The sequence below is a fragment of the Lepidochelys kempii genome, chromosome 14, assembly GCF_965140265.1.
Source record: "Lepidochelys kempii isolate rLepKem1 chromosome 14, rLepKem1.hap2, whole genome shotgun sequence".
In the NCBI taxonomy this organism is placed as follows: domain Eukaryota; kingdom Metazoa; phylum Chordata; order Testudines; family Cheloniidae; genus Lepidochelys; species Lepidochelys kempii.
The window spans coordinates 17804680-17825957 of NC_133269.1; the positions used below are offsets into that span (position 1 = coordinate 17804680).

Consider the following 21278-nt stretch of genomic DNA (forward strand, 5'->3'; position numbering starts at 1 on the left):
TTAGGAAAGGAGGAATAGGAGGCCAGCAGTGGCTGCGGATGCTCTTTCTGCATCACAGGATCCCGTTGAGCCAGCTTTTTTAGATCAGTACTGGGCTCAGTATTGGGGTCCAGACCAGGTGCTGCCAGGTGGGACAATTCTGCCTGTCTTTCTGAGGCCACTGAATAGCAGTGCTTGAAATATGCCCTGCAAACTGGGGGGAACTGCCAGGGGTTCCAAAAGGGCCCCATGACTGATTTAAGTCCCCAGTGACTGCCTGACCATGCACTCAGTGGTACTCCTGCGCCCTGGTCCATGGAAGTGTGGAAATGCCTGAAGGAGTAGCAAGAATGTCTCCTCAAATGGCAGAAGTAGGACCCAACCCCTGACTCAGAAAGTATGAGTCTCTGTCTGGTGACCAAAGGGGGTGCCATGAAGGAGAGGTCTGCACTGTGGCAAGCACAGCCGGCTTCCCTTCTGACCTTACTGAAAGGTGCAGTACCGCAAGTTGAAAGGACCCTGCAGGATCACTCCTGTCTGCTAGCACCGATAATGCCAAAGCCTGTACTGCTGGCAATACCGTTACTGACAGTGAGAGAAGGTCCCTGGCAGAGGCAAACACCTCTGATGTGGTCGGTACCGAGATAGCATCGGTAGCACATGGTGGCACAGATGTAGAAGGCTCTCTTGGTGCTGGACTCCACAGTGCCTGTACAGGTGCCAGAATCAACAGCGCCAACTTCTGCAGTACCAAGACAGAGGAGCGCTTTGGCTCTGATCGCACTCTATTCTGATCTCCATGTCTGGCAGTCTTGGGTGCCGGGGATTGCTCCCTCTTGGCTGGCTGTTTCTTATGCCTTTGTCTAGGCAGTGGGGATGGTGATCAGTGCTGGGACTCTGTATGGTAGGAGCACTCTTTATGGATGCCGAGGCACCTAGTGCTAACTCTGACTGGCCTGGCTCAGATGGAAATCTCAATGCTGCCTCCATGAGCAAAATCTTCAGCCTGGCCTCCTAATCCTTTTCTGTATGCGATTTAAAATCCCTGAAGATCTGGCAATGGTCCCCAGTGTGAGCTTCTCCCAGGTACTTCAGGTTGCTCAGGGTCATAGCTTTGTTACAGGAAGCGCAGGGCTTAAAGCCTGGTGACTGAAGCATCCCCTGGCACTGGGGATCACACAAAATCTCCACAAAAACACTACAACTAACCAATTCACTAAATTTATTAAATTTCACTAAATTCACAAGCTAAATTCACTAAAAATACCTACAACTAACTGTGTAAAGAAAGAATAGAAGACCACAGAGAGCTTGTGGATGCAAGTAAAGCTGTTCCAGCGACCATCACGGCACATGGCAGCAGAGGGCACTTGAGCAGCCCCAACAGGTATCAGTGAGGGAAAAATTTCTGAACCGTGCTTGGGGTGTGCACACACAGGACAACACACAGGTGAAGAAGAATCCGTTACCAAAATGCATCATATTGATAGACAATGAAAGTCACCTGATTTGAAAAGGTCCAATATTACCTCTGCTGAGGGCGTGACTCTGAAAAGAGAAAAGGAGGACTTGTGGCACCTTAGAGACTAACCAATTTATTTGAGCATAAGCATTCGTGAGCTACAGCTCACTTCATTGGATGCATTCAGTGGAAAATACAGGGGGGAGATTTATATACACAGAGAATAAGAAACAATGGGTGTTTCCATACACATTGTAAAGGAAGATGTCTGTCTGTATCTGTACGAGTTTTTTCATGAAGTTGATACATTTCCACTCCATACGGATAAATTCAGTGCCTTGCATAATGGCAGGTTTCAGAGTAGCAGCCGTGTTAGTCTGTATCCGCAAAAAGAAAAGGAGTACTTGTGGTACAAGTACTCCTTTTCTTTTTGCGGATACAGACTAACAAGGTTGCTACTCTGAAATCTGAAAAGAGAGTTCACCAACCTTTTCATTTCGAGGTTCACTTTGGAAAAGTTCCTCTTTCTCATGGCTAACTTTCCTCCTCCCAACAGTCCAATCCCATCACTACTTGGCTTTTAAAATCCATTCTGTGAAGCACCAGGCAACTGGAGGTAATGGACCACATTTTGAGAAGACAATGGTGTGGAGTGCACAAGAATAGATCCGTGATATCTAGTAGGGTTTGGATTCCATAAAATGGATCAAAAGGTAGTGTTATAATTATAATAGTGGCAAAGGCCACCATGCATCAGTGCTTATCTACCCAAGAGATACAAGCCTTCCCTTCCTCTGTGTTGGTTTAGTGATGTTCTGTAATTGTGTCTCCATGACTTGAAATTGTCCCAGGCAGTAATGTGTTTCTGAAATGTTCAAAAATCGTTCAGAAATTATTCTGAAACTAAGTGTCTCGAGATAGAGTACATCCTGACTTCCATCCAGGCAATTATTTGATCCTTGAGTCATTGGCTAGACTAGACTGACAGATAATGAAAACTTAAAGGAAAGTTCAAGGAGAGGACATCTCTGAGAATCTCTCACATGTAGCTTTATCTTGGCCTGCCCAGGACATACAGTTTGATGCAGTGCCATAATCATAAAGGAGCAGTGCTTGAACCCAATGGGATTTTTTCCATCTGTCGCACCCTAACTGAGGAGCAAGAAATAAAAAATATTAAAGCAATCTACATATTTTACTTTTTTTTTTTGGTCACATTTTTGTACCATAAAGAAAATAGTCAATGAACTAAAGCTGACAGAAGAAAACCAAATGATTTAGTTAAAAAGGGGGGATAAAAAGACACTTAAATGACGCAGAATGGGCTCATCCATGGTCAACCAGTCCAAAACTAATTGTTTAAGACTTGGACACATCCTTTTAGTTTGGTTACTATGTCTCCTTCCAGCTCCTCCATGCTTGTCTGCCTCATTCTCTTGTGAGGTCTTTCCTTTTACTCTGGAATCTCTCTCAAAGCATAATGTGATGGGGTGAGAGCTACACAGCAATACTTACCTTGGAACAATGACACATTTTGAACGCTGTTGAATACCTTTCATTTGCATTGTTACTAATACTTCCATAACAGTATGAGTTGTCAAAGAACTTTCAGTATTTACTCTGTTCTCACATATAAACCTGCATAGTATGGCTGTCTAGTTTTAGGATGATAAAACATAATAGTCAATACAGCTGCTGACCCTAAGTATTACATAGGATACACTTGTGCTGAATCTGCCACTAAATAGAACTATTTGTAAATAGGCAGGATAAACAACTTGTACTGGGAGAAGTTCAATACTTAGGGGTCCAATTGTTCCCTCTGCAGGTTAATAAATTCTTTGACTTTATTGGGAGTTACTTGAAGCCTGTGGGGAGCGGGGAAGAGAACTGGGCCTCCCAATAAGGGAAGCCAGTCGTGAGATCACAGATGTGCAGGGAAAAGGTTGAAGGAGCGTGTGGTAGTTGAAATCATATGAGGGAATGAATACCCAGTTGTTTTTTTCTGCTCCAGCAGGATCTGAAGAGGTATATTTATATGTTCAGCCTTTTGTATTGTTAGCCAAACTAGGTCACCTGTTGCAAAGATATAAACAAAAGAGGCTGTTCCTAACTGAAGAAGTCAGTCTATAACTCTCTAGTGGTCTATTTTGGTTCTAATACAATTATCTGATATGGATTGTGAAGGGTGGCAGAATAGCCAGAAAAGTGCTGAGGACTGCAGCTGGGTTAGAAATGGGGGAGGCACAGTTTTGAAGATTAACAAGTCTATGTGAAAAATGAACATTCAAATGAATGACCCAGTTAATTTCAATGCGAGTTTCTGTTGCATGTATCAGGGTAAGCCAGCTAGGGAGGTGAATGGGTTACCTATAGAAACTAGGCAGCACCTGTTGCTAGTTTAACGCCAGCCCATCTCTACAAATAATATTTAGTGAAAAGCAAAGGACTCTTCCAGCCTATTATGCTTTATAACATTTTAATAACCCTGAAACCATGACTGCACTGGAAGCATGTTTCATCAGTGAAAATTTACAAGCAAATTGTTTCCAATGCATTCGACAGTAAAAATTAACACTGGGGGCACATAGAAGATAAAATGTCATATGAAACTTTTTCATTAGGGAGAAGGGCGGGGGAGGAGAAGAGAAGATAAATGGGAAACTTTACTGTGTTTGCATGGACTCAATCTGCCATTAGAGAATGTAGTCTGGCAACCTGCAGCAAGCAATATTTAACCTGAGAATGGGTGGAAAGTTAAACAAAGCCACCCACACCCCACTAGAACGTGGGCACGTCAGCAGAGCTTCCCCTCTCCAGAAAACTAGAGAAGACCCTCCCCCCGAAAAAGTGGAGTGAATGTTGGAGGAGCCCCTTGCAAGTTCCAAAAGTGAACAACAGCTTGTCTCTCCCACAAAGCTTTCTGTTGGTAAGTTACTGCCATTCATGCAAGATGCAATGATATAGGTAAAACAGTCTGAGGGGACCCCTAAAATGGTCCTGGATAGTCTTATGCACAGAGTTTCCTCCAAGGAAATGAATCTCAAGTTTCCAGACGTTTCATGGAGTTGCCAGGTTGGGTTTTTTTGCACGGAGGGTGGGTGGAGGCGGTAGGGCAGGCATCCATACAGTTACATACTAAGTTTGTTTGATATAAATATATTGATGCCTATTTTTCAGAACCCGCACCTCCATGGAAGCTGAGAAAATAACTGTGAAGAGATTGTACATTCAGCAGCAATACAGTGATACAATTAGTACAGCTGTCATTTTACATGTCAATTCTAACAGACATTTAGCAGTTCATATACAATATGAGAAGGTCCTTACAGATCACCTTGACCGTCCTTGCTCTGGTTATCACACCATAGCTGTCCACAGCCCAAAAACTAGAGGATTCCAATTCTATTTCCAGACTCTCTCAACTCCAATGATACTTAACATACACAAATGTTTGTATACAATTTTTTGTAATTAAAATGCTCCTTCACATACACAACCATACACTGATTTATCAAGGATGAAAATTGTGGAGCAGAAATAGCAAAAGAAAAAAGGGGAAAAAACCCCTGCTCTGACGGCACCACCCACAAATTAGACTGGACAAATGACTATAAGGAAGTTTACAATGCTGCTGTAGCAGTGCTGGTCACAGGATATTAGAGACAAGGTGGGTGAGGTAATATCGTTTATTGGACCAACTTCTACTGGTGAGAGGAGACAAGCTTTTGAGCTCTGTGTAAGCTAGAAAGCTTGTCTCTGTCCCCAACAGAAGCTGGTCTAATTAAAGATATTATCTCACCCACCTTATCTCTCTAAGAAGTTTGACAGTTTCAGACTGCTTACAGTTTCAGACCGCTTGGTCTGGATTTAGAAGACAACACTCTCATTGCATGGCTCCCTATGTAAGATAACTGCAACATGTACATGAAAGCAATAGCCCCTAATGCATTTCCATGTAAAAGTCAACAGTGGTTTTATATGAACTAAGAAATATCTTATGTCACTGAATGCATTAAATAGCTATGAATGTGGCATACTGAAAATGAAAAAAAAAAAAAATCACAAGAAGCACTACAATCAAATTTTGGCCAAAAGCCAAATTTGTTTCTTGCTTTGACAGGATGTATTCTAATTTCTGAAAGTAGTTCTACTTTATAAAAAGACATCTCTGCTAGCCTAAAGGAAGCTGACTGAAACACCTGGCTCTGTAAGAGACTCCGAAGTCTAAACAAATGAAGGCTGAGAACATCTGATGTTGAACTCTTCTTCATGAAAGACAGCGAAAGAAGAAGAAAGGCACAGCTCTCTTCCCAGAGGTGCATTGCAAATATCATCTTGAACAGAAACTAAAAGAAGGGTGGGACCGCCCTTCTTTGGGCATGGGAAACAGAGAACCAAACACAATGTTTATACCTCTGTATTTATGTAATTTTTGTTACCATGTTTACGAGCAAGATAGACAGATCTAGCTATCTTAGGTATTTACACAGTAAAAATCACCCCAATATCTAGAATTGATCATTTGTGATAATATTGTCATATGCTAAGACTAGTCAGAAAACTCACTAAGAGCTGCTTCTATTCCATAAAGGAGACTTCTTTCTAAATGAAGATGTATTACTTACGGAATCACTGGCCATTGTGCCAAGGCCAGAATTTTAGGAAGCTGGGCCAGTGAAATACACTGCCATCAGAACCCTTCCAGTATTCAAAATCTCTCAGATGCCCCGAACTACCTTTATGAAAATATTGCAATTTTAAAAAAAAAATCTTAAAGGGCAGGTAGTAGAGTGGGTTGTATACCTTTTACCTCTGGAGACCTGGAACCAGATCCTCAGCTGGTATAAATCATAGCTTCACTGACTTCAATGGAATTATGACGATTTACACCAGCTGAGGATCTGGCTCTTGGTTTCAAAACCTCGTTGGTACAAACATGAAAATAATTGGGTGGCCTCATCATAATCGTTTATAGCAGAGATACTTGGGGTCCCATTACCTCTGCTTCTACTCTCATTTTCAGAAGCACTAAAACAATTCATCCACAATATTTTAAAAGGAAAACAAAAGCATGGATAAATAAAATAACAGAAGCAGAAACAAAATTAATTCTAACAAAAATGTGGTAACTTCTTTTTTATACACCACATGTTCCTAATGTGATTTGGTAAAAGACTATGAGAGTGTAGTCATCAATTAGCATACCTTTAAAGGACGAGACTTTAATAATGGAAGTAATTTGCCTGGTTGCACATTTAAGTCTTCATTAATATTGAAAGGGTTAAACTTCCTCCATGAAATAAACTGACATTTAACAATATCCTTTAGTATCCCCTGTATTAAAGAAAAATACACATTTATTTGAACAGCCAAGAAAAAACTGCAATTTATTAAGTTTCAAAGAATCTTCGTACTCTCGAAAGCAACTTTCGGTGCATGTTCTTTAACAATCACATTCTATGAGGAGAAATAACATTAAAAGCCACAATTTTTTTTTTTTAAATCTCAGAGTTACAGACATCTTTAATTCCAAATGAAAGACAAAAAAAAAAAAAAGCTTAACAGAAATTTTAAACTTCCATCGCCAATTTTAAAATATCAGGAGTTTTTCTACAACTCAATGCTAAACTTCAGCATGGAAAATTTTATGTACTGTATGGAAACACGCACATACACACATACATATTTTATGTGTGTGTATATATATAAAATATATATGTAGATTGCGTGTAATGGCAATGAGATGCAATTACTCTGAGGAAAGGTTATTCAGCTAAATACACTACTAAAACTTGAGAAAAAAACAAGTCTTGAACCCAGTTTGTGCATAGTTCATGATCCTCTATAAAACCAGCTTTTGTTGATTTGCAAACTTGCAGGACCCTTTTTATCTGATAAAACCATTAAAAAGCTAATCTTCCAAAAAAATAAAAATAAAAAAATGTAATGCACAAGTTTCCTGATCCAAGCAGGCAGGGAGCACAATGTTCATATAATTTTTTAAAACATACTTGAAGGGTATGTTATTCCATTGTCTTTCTTCCTTTCAAAACAATCAAAAACATTGATCATTTTTTAAAACATAAAGCAATTTTTTTAATATATAAAGCACTCTTCAAACATCTATTTCTTTTGAGTCCATTATTTGGTAAATATGTAACTGCTACACATTAGATTAGGTATTTTCTTCTGTCTTTTTATTTTTTTTTATTTTGTTTTTTTAATAATATCTTCAGTGCTAGGAGTTGGGTTTAAAAATACATGAAATGGTGTGGAGTTGCTCCTCGGGAAACCCGGCTTTCCTGAGACATCTTCCACCATGTGCAAGATAGTGATCACAAAGTTTTCGCCACTTTGACGAAGAAGAGGAAAACAACAACAAAAAATAGTACACAGCAATGGCCAAAGAAAAGGATAATACAACAACACTGTTCAATCCCAGAGCTCTGAAGTAGCATATCTTCATTCTGAAAATAGGTTTCTTTACGATGGAAGTCTTTTTTTTTTTTCTTTCTTTTTTTTTTTAATTCCTTTTTTATTTTAAAGTTTGAAGGAGAAAAAAAAAGGTCTGTAAACAGGTGGGAGCCAAAACTCCTGACTCCTCCAAAAGCAGTCAAAACTATGTCCAAGTGCTTGTTTGTGTTCCTGCTTGCAGGGGAACTATCCACTCTTTACAAATATCTATGGCCACAGTTCAACAAGAGTATTTTTTTTTAAACTTTATATTCCGAATGGAAAATGGTGCAATACTCCGGTAATAATTTTCTTGCATTAGTCCACAATAAAAAGCCGCTAAAGGTAGATATACATATTATTCTCCAGAGATACACACTGTAATTTTTAAAACGCAATAAGAGTCCTTGAGTAAACATTTACACATGAATTGTCGCCGGCCCCTCCTATCAATTTTTTTTTTTTTTTTTGAACATATAGGATTAGCTACAAGAAGGGCTGCGGACACTCAGTGCAAAGTTAGAAGCTAATAACAATTAAACGTTTGACCAATGAGCAAATAAAAAGCATATATACTGATAAGAGAAAAAAAATCACACATTTGTTAAATCACACACGGGCGCGTGTACACGCACACACATACAAGCTCACTCACACACATACATCTGTTCCAACACAAACACATTGTATGAACTTTAAAAAAATTCCTAGAGCCTGTTTTGTGTGTATTGATGCCAACCTGGAAGTGTAATAATTAGAAAGTGTTCACATTTTGTTATTGGCCTGCTGGATTCAAGTATTTGCATGTTTGATATGTGTTTTTTTTTGTTTTTTTAACTTTTTATATTTTGGGGGGATTTTAAAAAAATGACATGAAAAAGTAATGAAACAAGGGTAATGTGCATAGGCAGATCCATGGGAGATGTGGACACAGATACCCCACCCCCACCCTCCAATTCAACCTGTACAGTCAATAGTTACCATTCGGATTCATTACTTTTCTGTACCAAAGATGAATATCACACTCCACTCTCTTCTGATTATTGGGTCCGCCTCTGGTAATGTGCATAATAGTCACAGGCTCATTTAAAATAGGCTTTCATTTTCTCCCTCCCCCCAAAGTTGACAAAATAACCCTTTCCAGCCCAAATTCTGAAAAGTGCCCTTCATGATAGACCTATTCTAAGCAGCTTTTATACCTTGTTTTTAAAAACACCATACAAACGTAAAAAGACATAAAATAATAAGCCATGAAAAAAATAAAACCTGTCATTAGCATGTGACACTGACCAAATGTAGCCCATACTGTTTCATTAACAGTTCACAAGGACTTCTGCAGAGTTTCATATTAGATATTGGACAGAGGTACTAAAAAGGGCTGCCAGTCTGATCTGTTAAAGCTGGATTCTTCGTGAAGCCCTGGACTGGAAAGGGTTACATTTTTTTCCTTTAGTGCTGATGATTGTTATTTCCACTTTGTTTCTCTCTTTCCTAGATGGACTCCCCACTGAGAAGATCACCTGGGAGCAGAGTATTCAAAGGTGTTGGGCTGCCAATAACCCTGCCATCATCGGTGCTGGGGGGCCCCCAAAGGCTGCTTGAGTACTGAGGGACCCCACCCCAGAGCAAATCGCTGCTCCCTTTGCCAGCCAGGCAGGGAGTATTCCAGTGGCCTGCATCATTCCGCACCAATCCATGAGAGCTGCTCGTGGAGCCCATACGAGTCTGATTGGTTCCAGTGTTGGACTGCCAACTGGAGGTGGGTGGCAGTGGCTGGCCTTGTGCTAAGAAACGGTTTACTTCTTCTTCACCAGCAAACTCAGCCAAGATGGTAGTGTTTCCCAAAACACACCTAACAACAACAACACAACACAGTGAAACACAGGGATACAACTGACACTATTTTTACAAGTATCAGAGCCTGCTTATATAGTATTAAATGTGAGTAGGCATGGTTATTCCTAATTTACAAGTTGGGAACATGAGGAAGAGAGGTTAAGTGAGTTGCTCCAGGTCACACATTGAGAACTGGTAGAGTTGGAACCTAGGTCTCCTGAATGCCAGTGATTCATATCAGTTCAGTGATTCATATTTTCTAAAAACAATTGCATGTAAGCCATTATTTGAGTTTCAATTGTGAAATGATAGCTGAAGTCTTTTAGTATTATGTTACAATCTCGTTAACTTTTTGAAATCCCTTTTTAATTTACCATTATTGCCCTCCAAACAAATATGTTTTTGTATCTGCACACAATACATATAGCACAACCCAATATCCAACCTCTGTAAAGCAGAGGTCTGTCATGTCCTTAGCAGCATATGTACTAACATTATTTCCCCGCTAATCAAAATTCCTCCTTTATATGGATGCTGAAACCTCGGAGAACACAGAGGATGTACTGTATACGCTTTTAAAATATACACTGATTTTTAAATCTACATTTTCAATTACAGCATAAACACTCCCTAAAGGATAGAATTCTTTCTAACTTAGTCCCACATCTAAACTGAAATAATTAAGTCAGGGCAATTTTTGACCTTATCTGTTCTGAATGCTGCCACACAGTCTTTAATTAAGGAAAGGTCAAAACTTTAAAAAGCAACACCACCATGCATATCATTATGCAAATATTTCTATATTACATACACTTTATTCTTTTATCTAATGAGGCTCATCATGGGAAGCTAGCTGCAACTTTGCATCTGGAGTGACTATTGCCCCGTAATTTTAAAGTATAGGGAAATATAGGAACTGCCATACTGGATCAGTCCAGTGTTACATCTAGCCCAGAATCTTGTCTCCAACAGTGGCCAGAATAAGATGCTTCAGAGAAGAGTGCTTTACGTTATTAATCCTTAGCAATTAGTGGTGGGCTTATGTCCTGAAACATTAGGATTTATATTCCTTATATTTCTAAATCTAATATAATTATGTCTCATCCCAGTAAATGCCAAATTCCTTTTTGACGGCTACTAAGATCTTGCCCTCAATGACAGTTTGTGGCAATGAGTTCCACAGGTTTTTTTTTTTCTTTTAGTAATGTAGTTTAAAAAGAACATCCTTTCATTAGTTTAAAGGTCTTTCAGTTTCATTGGCAGTCCCTTTGGGAAAAAGTAAATACCAGTGCATGAGTTACCTTCTCTACGCCAATTCTTATTTTGATTAGCTCTAGCATGTCCTCTTTTATTCATTTTTTCTGTGAATTGAACAGTCTTAGTCTTTTCTGTTTTGCATATGGAATTTTTTCCGTGCCTTTAATCATTTTTGTTGACTGTCTTTGGGTCCCTTCTATTTCTGTTGTATCTTTTTCGAGGTGGTGTGAGCAGAAATGAACACACTACTTATGGTGAACACCTACCATCGATTTCTATAATGGCACTTCATACATTACTTCTGAATGTATTTAGTCCACAAATACTTTTGTTTATGCAGCTCTCCTACAATTTCTGCTAACAGATAATTTCCAAGACACCACCAAACAATTCAGCAGAGCAATTCAATGACATATCAAGCGAATGCTTAGGAGAACAGGTGCTGTACTAGATTCTACTTTACAGAAAAAAGGAAAAGAAGAGAAAAACCATACATATGCAGAGACTTCTGGGCCTTGGCTGCTTCTTCCTTGGAACTGTAGCGGACCACAGCATTCCCTTGAGTCAGGTTCAGGTGGAATGTAATTAGAGGGCCGTGTTGCAAACACAGTGTCCGCAGTGTAGAACCATCAATCTAATTGCAGAGGAAGAAAAAAGTTGACTTGTTTTTCTGTAGTTGTCCTTAGTATATTTGTTAATGGAAGAGGCTTTAAATGATAAAGGAAAAAATTTACATAGAGTGCAAATGTAGTTTCCTCCCACAAGATAAAAGAATGGAATTAGATGTGTCACTATTTTATTAGGAGGAGGTAATCTTTTCTTTTCAAGTTCTGTACAGTTCAGCACAAAGAACCAGCCAGTTATTTTAAATTAATATAAAAATATTTATCACTACATGCCTACCAAGGGTAGGTCGGGAATCCAGCTTATTCATAAATAGTTTATATTAATAAAGCTTGTTTTTCCAAGACATCTCCTGGTTTCTGATCCCACTGCTTTCAGTCTTATGCCTCTCCATGTAAATTATACTATGGAGAGGAGTAGAAGAATTGACAGACTGGGGAGAATAGCAGAAACCCCAGAAAAATTGGACTTTAAATCTTTGAATTTGCCCGCAAAACACCACTAACTTTTAAACAAATAAACGATGTACACTGGAATGACTAATTATACAGACTCAGAGTTCATATTTGATTTGCTCTTGCTTTTCACCTGCAGATCTAAAAGTGCTTTACAAAGGTAAGTGAATTGCCCAAGGTCACACAGCAGGCCAGTAGCAGAACTGGGAACAGAACCAGGGATTCCTGAGTTCCAATCCAGTGCACTATCCACTAGGCCACAGTGGCTCCCATTAAAACCATTAAATCCACTATGTTGGCTTATCTCAACATATTACTGTTACTGCTATATAGATGATTATTATATACTCATTGCAGCTGACCAAAATTACGAGGTTGATAAGCATTCTTCCTACCATCTCTTAAGTATAGCATTGTTCTTTGTGTAGTCGGTAATATTATTCTGCTTACCTGGGGTGTGAGGTTACGTAGGACCAGCCAGCTGCTTGTTCTTCCTGAACTGTCAGTACTCCAGGCAGAACCTGTATCATAAATCCAGAAAGGGACTAATTTAATACCTTAGTGAGAGCACAATACAACAATCAAACTCATCAGGAATAAAGAATGTGCAAGATACAACACGCTAGCAATGCAACTGCTATTGTAAACATGCTCATAAGCAATCCAATAACCAATTTATCTCCATCCTTTTTTCCTTTCTTATTTGGAATGAAAGGAGGGAGCTCAATGATCAGAATGCTCCCAGTTGGCTCTGAAGGATCAGTGGGATTTCTCACAATCCTGCCATCGTATCTTTCATAATCGGCCACTGTGACACTATATTTGTGAAAGCTGATATTGCAACAAAACTTCCTTCAGGTTACACTGGAATTAGCCAGCGGGTAATACCTTAAAAGCAACAGAGATGACATTTTCTAGTGGCATTTGAAAAACTGCAGTACTTCTAAAGTCACTTTGGTAAAAATACTGAGGCTGTAGATGAAATCCTTGCACCAGCGCTCTGTAGCCATCGGGTGGGCTTTTCCCAAGAAAAAATGGACGTGACAGCCTTTGACAATTAGGTAGAACATTTAATTCCCAGCTTTTTGGGAAGATGATTGATAAAATAGTCAGGTATCAGTAGTGACATTTATTTCTGATGCAGATGCTTTTTGATAAACACACACACAGAGTATAGAGCAATTATATACACATTCCCCCTTTAATTTGTGTATAAACAAAATTATGACAGCCAAAGAAACAGATTGAACAGAAAAGAACATATACCTTACTGTCTGGGGGCCCCGTCATAAAACTGATGGGATAATCAGGTCCTGGATGTTTTGCATCCCTGCTATAGAGATGTACAGTGCTTAATTTGTAATGAAAGAGGGGCTGGGGCTCAAGCAGTTTTTTACTTTCAAAACTTATGTGGCAACCCCAGAGGTGGCAGAGCTATGAACTGCCAAGCCTAGAGCTGCCGGGGCTCAGTCCTGGCAAGCCCTGGCACAAATTAAGCAGTGGATGTGTATTCTATGTAATAAATTCTACTGATTAATTAGCTAATACTGAAGTCTTGCAACAATTCACAGAAAAACACCTGCCACAAAACAAGAAAAAGGTCTCAAGATATTTAGAAAAAATGAGCAAAAGTATTATAAAGAAAGACCCCTGTTGTAGTGAAATTATTCCCCACTGATTGGAAACATGCCCTACTGACCCATAACTCTATTTTGAGAATGAGCCATCCTAAGTAATAGAAAATAAAACCTGCATTTCAACACAGGAGTTGATGCACTCTGTGTTTATTGAACCTCAAGTACCTGGAGCACAGTACTAGAGCAAAAGTACCATAGTACCATACTACTGTAACATGGAAAATAAAAGCAAACAGAGCATTGCAATATTATAAAATGTAGGAGTCAGAGGAATACCAGAGGAATAAGAGCTGGTCCAACCCAGTGGGCTGGCACCCCAGGTAGATGATGGCTTGGTGTTTGTTAAACCTGGAGGTGGTCTCGTAGGAGCAGTAGTGTTTCTGGGTACCTTCCATAGTTCATGGGATAGAGAGGCTTGTGTGTGAGAGATTGGGCCAGAGGACCATGTAGACTTGATGTCTGACAATTTACCTGCAACAGAGAAACATAATTCATGTATTTTTGGTAAGTAAGCTAAAAAAAAAAAATCTGAACAATCTGCAACTCCAGTAAGTGAAGAGGTGATCCTCAAGGCTGTTCATTAATTATAATCTGCTAGTATCTGACATTTGTTACTATTGTCCGCTTTCTATTGTAACTCCCAGCACTTCTCTTTCTGATAAAGGACAAAGAACCATAAAACAAGACTAGAGACTATGTCTGATTAGCTGAAATCAAAAATAAAATCATTACTGTATATGTTCTAAGTTATTTAGCCCAAATTATTAAAATAATGAAGTTTATACTTTCTGCACCCAAGAAGGAACAACCACTGCTATTTAAAATACAGAAATTAGCACACACGAGTTCTCATGGTTCAGTATTAAGCTGATTCCAGAAGAGGTAGAAAGGGCAAAATTTCCTATGCTGCTGAATAATCAAAGATAAATGCATCAGGTGTATGGATTCTTTTACAAGTTCCTCTTTGAAACACTAACAATCTTCACGAGAAAAGCCCTATACATCGCAATCTACCACTTCTTACAACTTTTTGTTGACCACTTTTTTGTTATGCTCTGAATCCTACCTTCATTTATATTAGTATCATACTTATTTTATTCCAATTTCTGTCAAACCAGAGTTTTATTAAACATACTATAATGACCTAAAATTATACATTTCAAAGACAAACATTAAAACAAAAAAAGGACAAGTTAGCATTTTGGTGTCAATAACACAAACAGGACCAACTCAAAATATAGACACTACCAAACAAAATGCACACTGTCAAATGATCACCTCTGAAACATTTCACCGTTAAGCTTCCACATATCTGCCTGTCTTTCATGTAGCTACACACATACCAAAGATATAGAGCCTGATTCTCCTGCTCTCATTAACGCCTATGTATATCAAGAGCAACTCCATTGATGTCAACGGAGTCAAACTGGTGTAAAGTCAGAGGCCAGTCAGGCCCATATTTTTGTGCAAACTGCAGTGACAAAAAGGAAGTTGTTAATACTATTCAAGTAACTGACTGAGAAAAGAAATCTGAAAGTTTGATTTTTAGAACTAGTAGCAGCAGCTGGGCCTACAATTTAACATATAACGAATGTGCATTAATAAAAGTTAGATGTTGCTATGTTACTGATTCTTATGAGGTTCACATGCAGATAGGATGTAACAGCAAAAAAACAAACAAATAAAAAGGAAATATGCATGGCAGATAAAATTAAGAGATAAGCAAGCCATTAATTTACCCTCCTTCAAGGCCCCTTTGCTTTGTGGCAACGTGGACCTAAATGCTGCACTAAGGTCCCTGGATGTTCAAGCGTCACTTAAATTAAAATGAGGTTTTTAATTTACTAAATATGAACAGGAATAAAGCAAATTAGTAGAGTGGGTATTGTTATATTATATTTATTTTATACTGGCTGCACATTTCCAGCTTTCAGTACTCTGAAGATTTTGTTATTTTTTGAGACTGTCTGCAGACTCAGGCAGACAGGATTGCATCGCTTTGCATTTGGTTTGTGTTAGAAAGTTTTTAACTGCAGTGGAAAATATGAAGCCTTGATTATTGTGTTAGTACTTAAGTTTGGAAATTTTAAAAGTTTTTCTACAGCTTGCTGGACTCAAAGAAATCCTAACAATACCGGGGCTAGAGCTTTATAGAAGATACTTAACTAAAGGGACAGGCAAAACTGAATTTACTGGCAATAGCTTTCAGATCAACCTTTCCTGGTAAGATCCAGCAATAGTGTTACCACTGAGTTCTCGCAGAGAACATTCTGCCTCGCAGTTGGAGCAAAAATAAACTTTGTTAAAAAAGTATGAATGCCAAAATAAAGTAGTAGCATCATGGTATGAAGTGGGCTGAATATATATTTCATTAGCGCCCTTATCAGATATTCACAACTCCAGGCACCTGGTTAAAATGCTCACCACTGCAGAGCTGCCAGTGGGAGCAGCACAGTGCTCAAAAGATATGAAGTCTGCAGTAGTTCTATTATAATAACCAGAGGAAAGCACTTTTTCAGGGCCTTTGCTCTTTGGGGATGGAGAGGGATGCTGAAAGTAGAAAGGCCATTTCTCGTACCTGCAATGCTAGGTGCGGATGCAATGCTGCTGAAAGAGCTACTGTAGCCGGAGGCACTAAGCGGCCAGGCACTCGATGAAGGCAGCGTGGCATTCTGAGATGATGTTGGGGATGACCCTGCAGAACCAGCAAAGAAGCAACTAAGAAAGATGGGCAAAATGGTATTTGCTGCAGAATAAGCAATTCTAACTACATCATGTGCAAATACAAACCAGGCAACCAGTTTCCTCTAACCATGAATGAATGTCATAGAAAGCATGATAAAGTGAAGCAGAATTCTTCAGTATAAAAGAAAAGAAAGCTGGCACCAGAGTGGCAAGTGTGTTGGTGCCCATGCAGAAGACACATTTTGGATTTCCTTTAAGACTATCTGACTCTTGGGACATCAGAGTTAAAGTGAGATCTGAAGGAGGGAAGCTATCTATCTGCATTTTATAACATGCTTGTCAGCCTATCTAAGCACCAGCAACTGTGGATGGATATGAATGTATATGTAAAACCAACCAAATATCCTTGATACCTAAAAACTGCTGAAGTAAGCACTTCTTCCCATGCCCTAATCCCCACAAATACCCTCAGGTATTTTGCAAATTTAGGTTTTGCAGCCGGTAAAATAAATGTGTATATCATAACAATGTTCTAAAACTAACTATATATCAAAAGAGCAATAGTAAGAAACAACTTGAAACCATCTTAAGTTGGCAAATCATTCTACATGTGTTCGACAAACTCACACAACTTAAATTAGGAGCTATCTTGTCATCAGGTTGCCTTATAGGAATGTTAAACATACATCCAAAACCTTCCTACTTTTAACAAATATACGATGTACCAAAAGTAGGGACTGAAACAAAATACCTTCAGAACAGTCAGAACAAAGAATGGGAGGCTATGAACTGAAAGTATCCACTCTAGCAATCAACCACAATTAGCAGCATATTATGAGTGATTTTCATTATTCAAAACATATATACACATACTGTGTTACGTAATATATTAATTCAGAAAACACAAAATTGTTTCTCTTTACAAGATGATATGCTATACAAAAGCCTAATTCTGATGCACTGTTATTAGGAAATATTTTGTTTTGTATCTTAATTGATGATACAAGAGACTAATGATTTATACAGCACCCAGAAGACAGACACTTGCAACTTGACTTTAATGTCAGTTTGACTGAAACTGAATAAATACGTGGCACCAGTGGCTGCTGCACATCTAAACTCCTGCCATCAAACTGTTCCTAAGACAAAGTAGAATGGAAACTAAGAATACAGCCTATAGACAGATTGCTTATCAGTAACCGAGCTCTCACAGTATATTGTCAGTACATATTAACACTATCGGGACGCACATGCTCTCTTGCCATTGAGTCGGAACCCTCTCGAAAGCAGCTGGGGTTGCACAATGCTTCCATGCAGAACTGAACCTTCAAGACCTGAAGGCATGGAAGGGATCCTCAGCCATAACTGTCCCTCAGTTCCTTCTATGTATTCAGAATCTAAAATGAAGACATAGAAGAAGAATGGTGGTGGAAAGTGAGGATCTATGGTTACACTACAGTTACTGGTCAATTATCTTTCTTCTTCCTGTTTTGTCAGTATAGCTCCCCAATTTTAGATGACTGAAGTACTGGTATAAACATAATACCCCCACCTTAAAAAAAATAAAAAAAAAAAAAAGGAAGTGAGCATTAGCACCAGTTATAGCTCAAAAGAGCTGACAAATTAATTGGAGAAGTTTTCCAGAACACCTGGGAGCCCTGCTGCTATTCTGAGTGAGCCTTAGGAAGCTCGGTCTCAGACATCACTGTAGGGAGGCAAGGTTTGCAAGGGAAGCAGCCCATCTATTATGGGTGAACTAGCTTGCTGGAAAGCAGGGGTAGCAGAACTAGTAAGGGGAGTGGGAGTTGGTGGGAGGTACAGAGGGAAGATTAAACACTGAGATAGAGGAAGGGTTCAGACAGCCATGTCAGCTTACCCTCCCAAGACAGGCAGCAGGCAAAAGTCCAGGGCATGGGGGGAATAAACAGCCACACTCCCCCAAACTATCACAGGTGCCATTATGGACAGGAAAAGGGGGAGATTAAAGGGAATTTCAGCTCATTTCCCTAGATGATACAAACAGTGTAGGGGACTCACTGATATGCATAGTTCCATCCAAATTGCAACTTAACACCTGGGTGAAACTTAGAACAGGTTGTGGAACCACCTTATCTTTACAGAATGCTATGTGTGAGGGATCTATCATTTGACTAATTCAACACTGTAACAACTTACCAAGGGTTGTGCTGGATTCTCCATCACTGGTAATTTTCAAATAAAGATTGGACCTCGACCTTTGACCTTGTAACAGTTGAATGGGTCTCAAACTCCCTTCCTGATGGCAGCAGAATGGACACCAAAAATCCCTGGGCCAGAGGCCTCAATTTCTAGGATACCTCAAACTGCCTAATGGTAATGGGAGACTGACATTTCAAAGAAGGTGGGGAAAAAATGGACAGGACAACCGTGAGTGTCATCTAATTCCTCACCTCCACTACAGCAACAGGGATTGAGTGTTAAACTGGCATTGAGAAGGTAGGCAAGAAGAGAACAAAAGTTGAACAAATTGCTTAGACTTCACCCTTCCAACCTTGCTGGGCACCAACACACACACCAACACAAAGGAATCCGTCAGTGCCAAGAAGCCTCAATGCCAAGGCCTCCGCTGGTGCTAACCTACTTTCAAAACAGACCCTTCCTTGGGGATTCCGAAATACCCAGAGGAATAGTGATGACGAAGGTTAAGATTTTGTCACGGGTATTTTTAGTAAAATTCATAGACAGGTTGCAGGCAATAAACAAAAATGCTGGAGATGAGAGCCTAAGCCCCACTATTGTGTGTGTGTGTGTGGTGGGGGGTGGGGGGGGGGGCACTCCAGTACCCACTGCCAGCAGTGGCTGAAGCTGAAGGGAAAATGTCACAGAGGTTTCTGAAAAGTTATGGAATCTGTGACTTCTGTGACAAATTCTTATATTTAGTCATGACTTTTCATTTTTATCTTCCTTCTTATATCAAGGAGTAAGAGGTTAAGGCCAAGCACAACACATTGCCCTTCCTCGAGTTTATTTGAACCTGAGGATTTCTAGGAGCCATGATTCAGAAATCTATTTGGTGCCAAAAATAGCCCCGATTCTAAATAGCTAGGCTTTTTAACTAAGAGCAGATTCATCCAGCAATGCTTTTCCAAGAACAGGGAATAAAGCTTGGAATCCGCCTCCTTATGGGTATGAAGGATAAAAGGACTACAAGCCATGCTCTGACCCTGTGAGTGACCTTCACTGAGGTACTTTAGGCATCAGAAATGCCAGTCTGTCAGTGTCTTCTTTGTACTACAAAATGCACAGCTTTTAAGTCAATCTCTTACGCTAGGGCATGCCATAATATAATCTCAGACTCCAAGGGATCTGACCAGGGTTGAAGGAACAGGTGCTGACAAAAGTGCTCAGAACTGGGCACGGGACCAGACACCTCAGTATTAAGCAATGATAAAAGCTATCCAAACAGCTAAGCTAACATTACAATGCTAATTCTTACACAAATTAAAGGAAAAAGCTGATGAAGGAAGACAGCATGTTAGTGAGCCCCAGAGTCACTGCTTTCCATAGAGGTTTGTCTCAAAGGAGCATGTATGCCCCTAGAATGGTAATGCATATTGACAATCCATTTAAAGGAGAAGGGGAGATTACTTACTGTAACTGGAGATTCTTCGAGATGTGTGGCCTTATCTGTAATTCCACATGTGGGTATGCATGTGTGCCATGCGCCAGAATCCAAAAATTCTTCAAAGCAGCATCCATCGACCTGAACATGCGCAGTAGTTTCCCTTGTGCTCCTGACCAAGGGCATAAGGGGCAGTATGGATTGATGACTCTCCAGTTCCCTCTTACCACAATCCAACAGGATCCAAAGCAGAGGTGAAGGAGGGCAGGTGGTGGAATACAGATAGAGCCCACCAATCTAAAAGACTCTCCAGTTCCAGTAAGTAATCTCCACTACGTCTTCGAGTGCTGGTCCCTATGTGTATTCCACACATGGGTGACTAGCAGGCAATGCTCAGAGTGAAGGAGGGTGCAGGGAAGCTGGTAGCCCAGAGAGGGGTGCCATTTCAGATTGGGAGCGGGGAGAGGAGAACTTTAGTGGTGATTCCAGGGGCTACACTGCAGATACAAGTAGTTTTCAAAAATAACCAACCACCACTACCTTGCAGGCTAACTACTTTAAACCTTGTGATACTGAAACAATTTGGATGATTCACACAAACAATATTTTATTACACACTAACTCAAAGATTGTTTCACAGTAACACACAATGGAAGCACTTTCCATAGCATTGGTTTTTGTATTCTGACTTTCCCAATGCATAAATGATTGATTGACATTCTAAATGTAATAGAATTTCAATGAACTTCATGTTTATATGAAGGAGGTCAAAATATATTGTTCAAAATCTTATAGCAGTAAGATCAAAACTAAAAATGAAACAAGATGGCCCATATTGTGTTCTCATTTATACAACTCCAAATTCAGAATAATGGTTGAAACCCAGGCAATTTTTTCCAGATTTACAGCAGTACTACAGAGAACAGAATTTGCCCTTTTGTGTTTGTTAGTGCAATTTCTGTTGGAAACTGTGCTAGAGACAGCTATGGATAGTGATTCTCTGGTAAAACCTCTCCCTAAGTGGCTCATTATATTGAAGAATTCATTTAGCACAACTTATTGTAAGTATTAAAGCGCAGCTAAATTATTAGAACTTACTTGATTATGTTTCTTTGTAAAACTTCCGTAAAATAAAGATTGGAACAAACATTGCCTCCCAGTAATATGAGACCTTTGTGTAGGACCAACTGAAATTAATTAACTATGGTAAAAGGTCCATCTGTATAGAGATCATCCACAACAAAACCCTTTCATTGGCCGGGGGAGGGGAGGAGGAGAGAAAGCCA

The 21278-nt window shown here is 39.5% G+C and overlaps 1 protein-coding gene across 10 annotated transcripts in view; it reads right to left on the bottom strand.

Annotated features, from left to right (window-relative positions):
- Positions 1-2262: 2262 nt before the first annotated feature.
- Positions 2263-21278, bottom strand: part of TNRC6C (trinucleotide repeat containing adaptor 6C) — a 204436-nt gene continuing 185420 nt past the window's right edge. For 5 of the 10 annotated variants that reach the window (XM_073311080.1, XM_073311085.1, XM_073311081.1 and 2 more), the window contains 6 exons: positions 17642-17788; positions 16285-16401; positions 13983-14177; positions 12520-12590; positions 11485-11624; positions 2263-9749 (listed from right to left, as the gene is read on the bottom strand). In XM_073311080.1, coding sequence (XP_073167181.1) covers positions 9389-9749; positions 11485-11624; positions 12520-12590; positions 13983-14177; positions 16285-16401; positions 17642-17788 — 1031 coding nt within the window. In that variant the 3' untranslated portion in view covers positions 2263-9388. The remainder of the gene's footprint in view (positions 9750-11484; positions 11625-12519; positions 12591-13982; positions 14178-16284; positions 16402-17641; positions 17789-21278) is intronic. The other 5 variants (XM_073311084.1, XM_073311083.1, XM_073311087.1 and 2 more) reach the window with 3 other exon arrangements.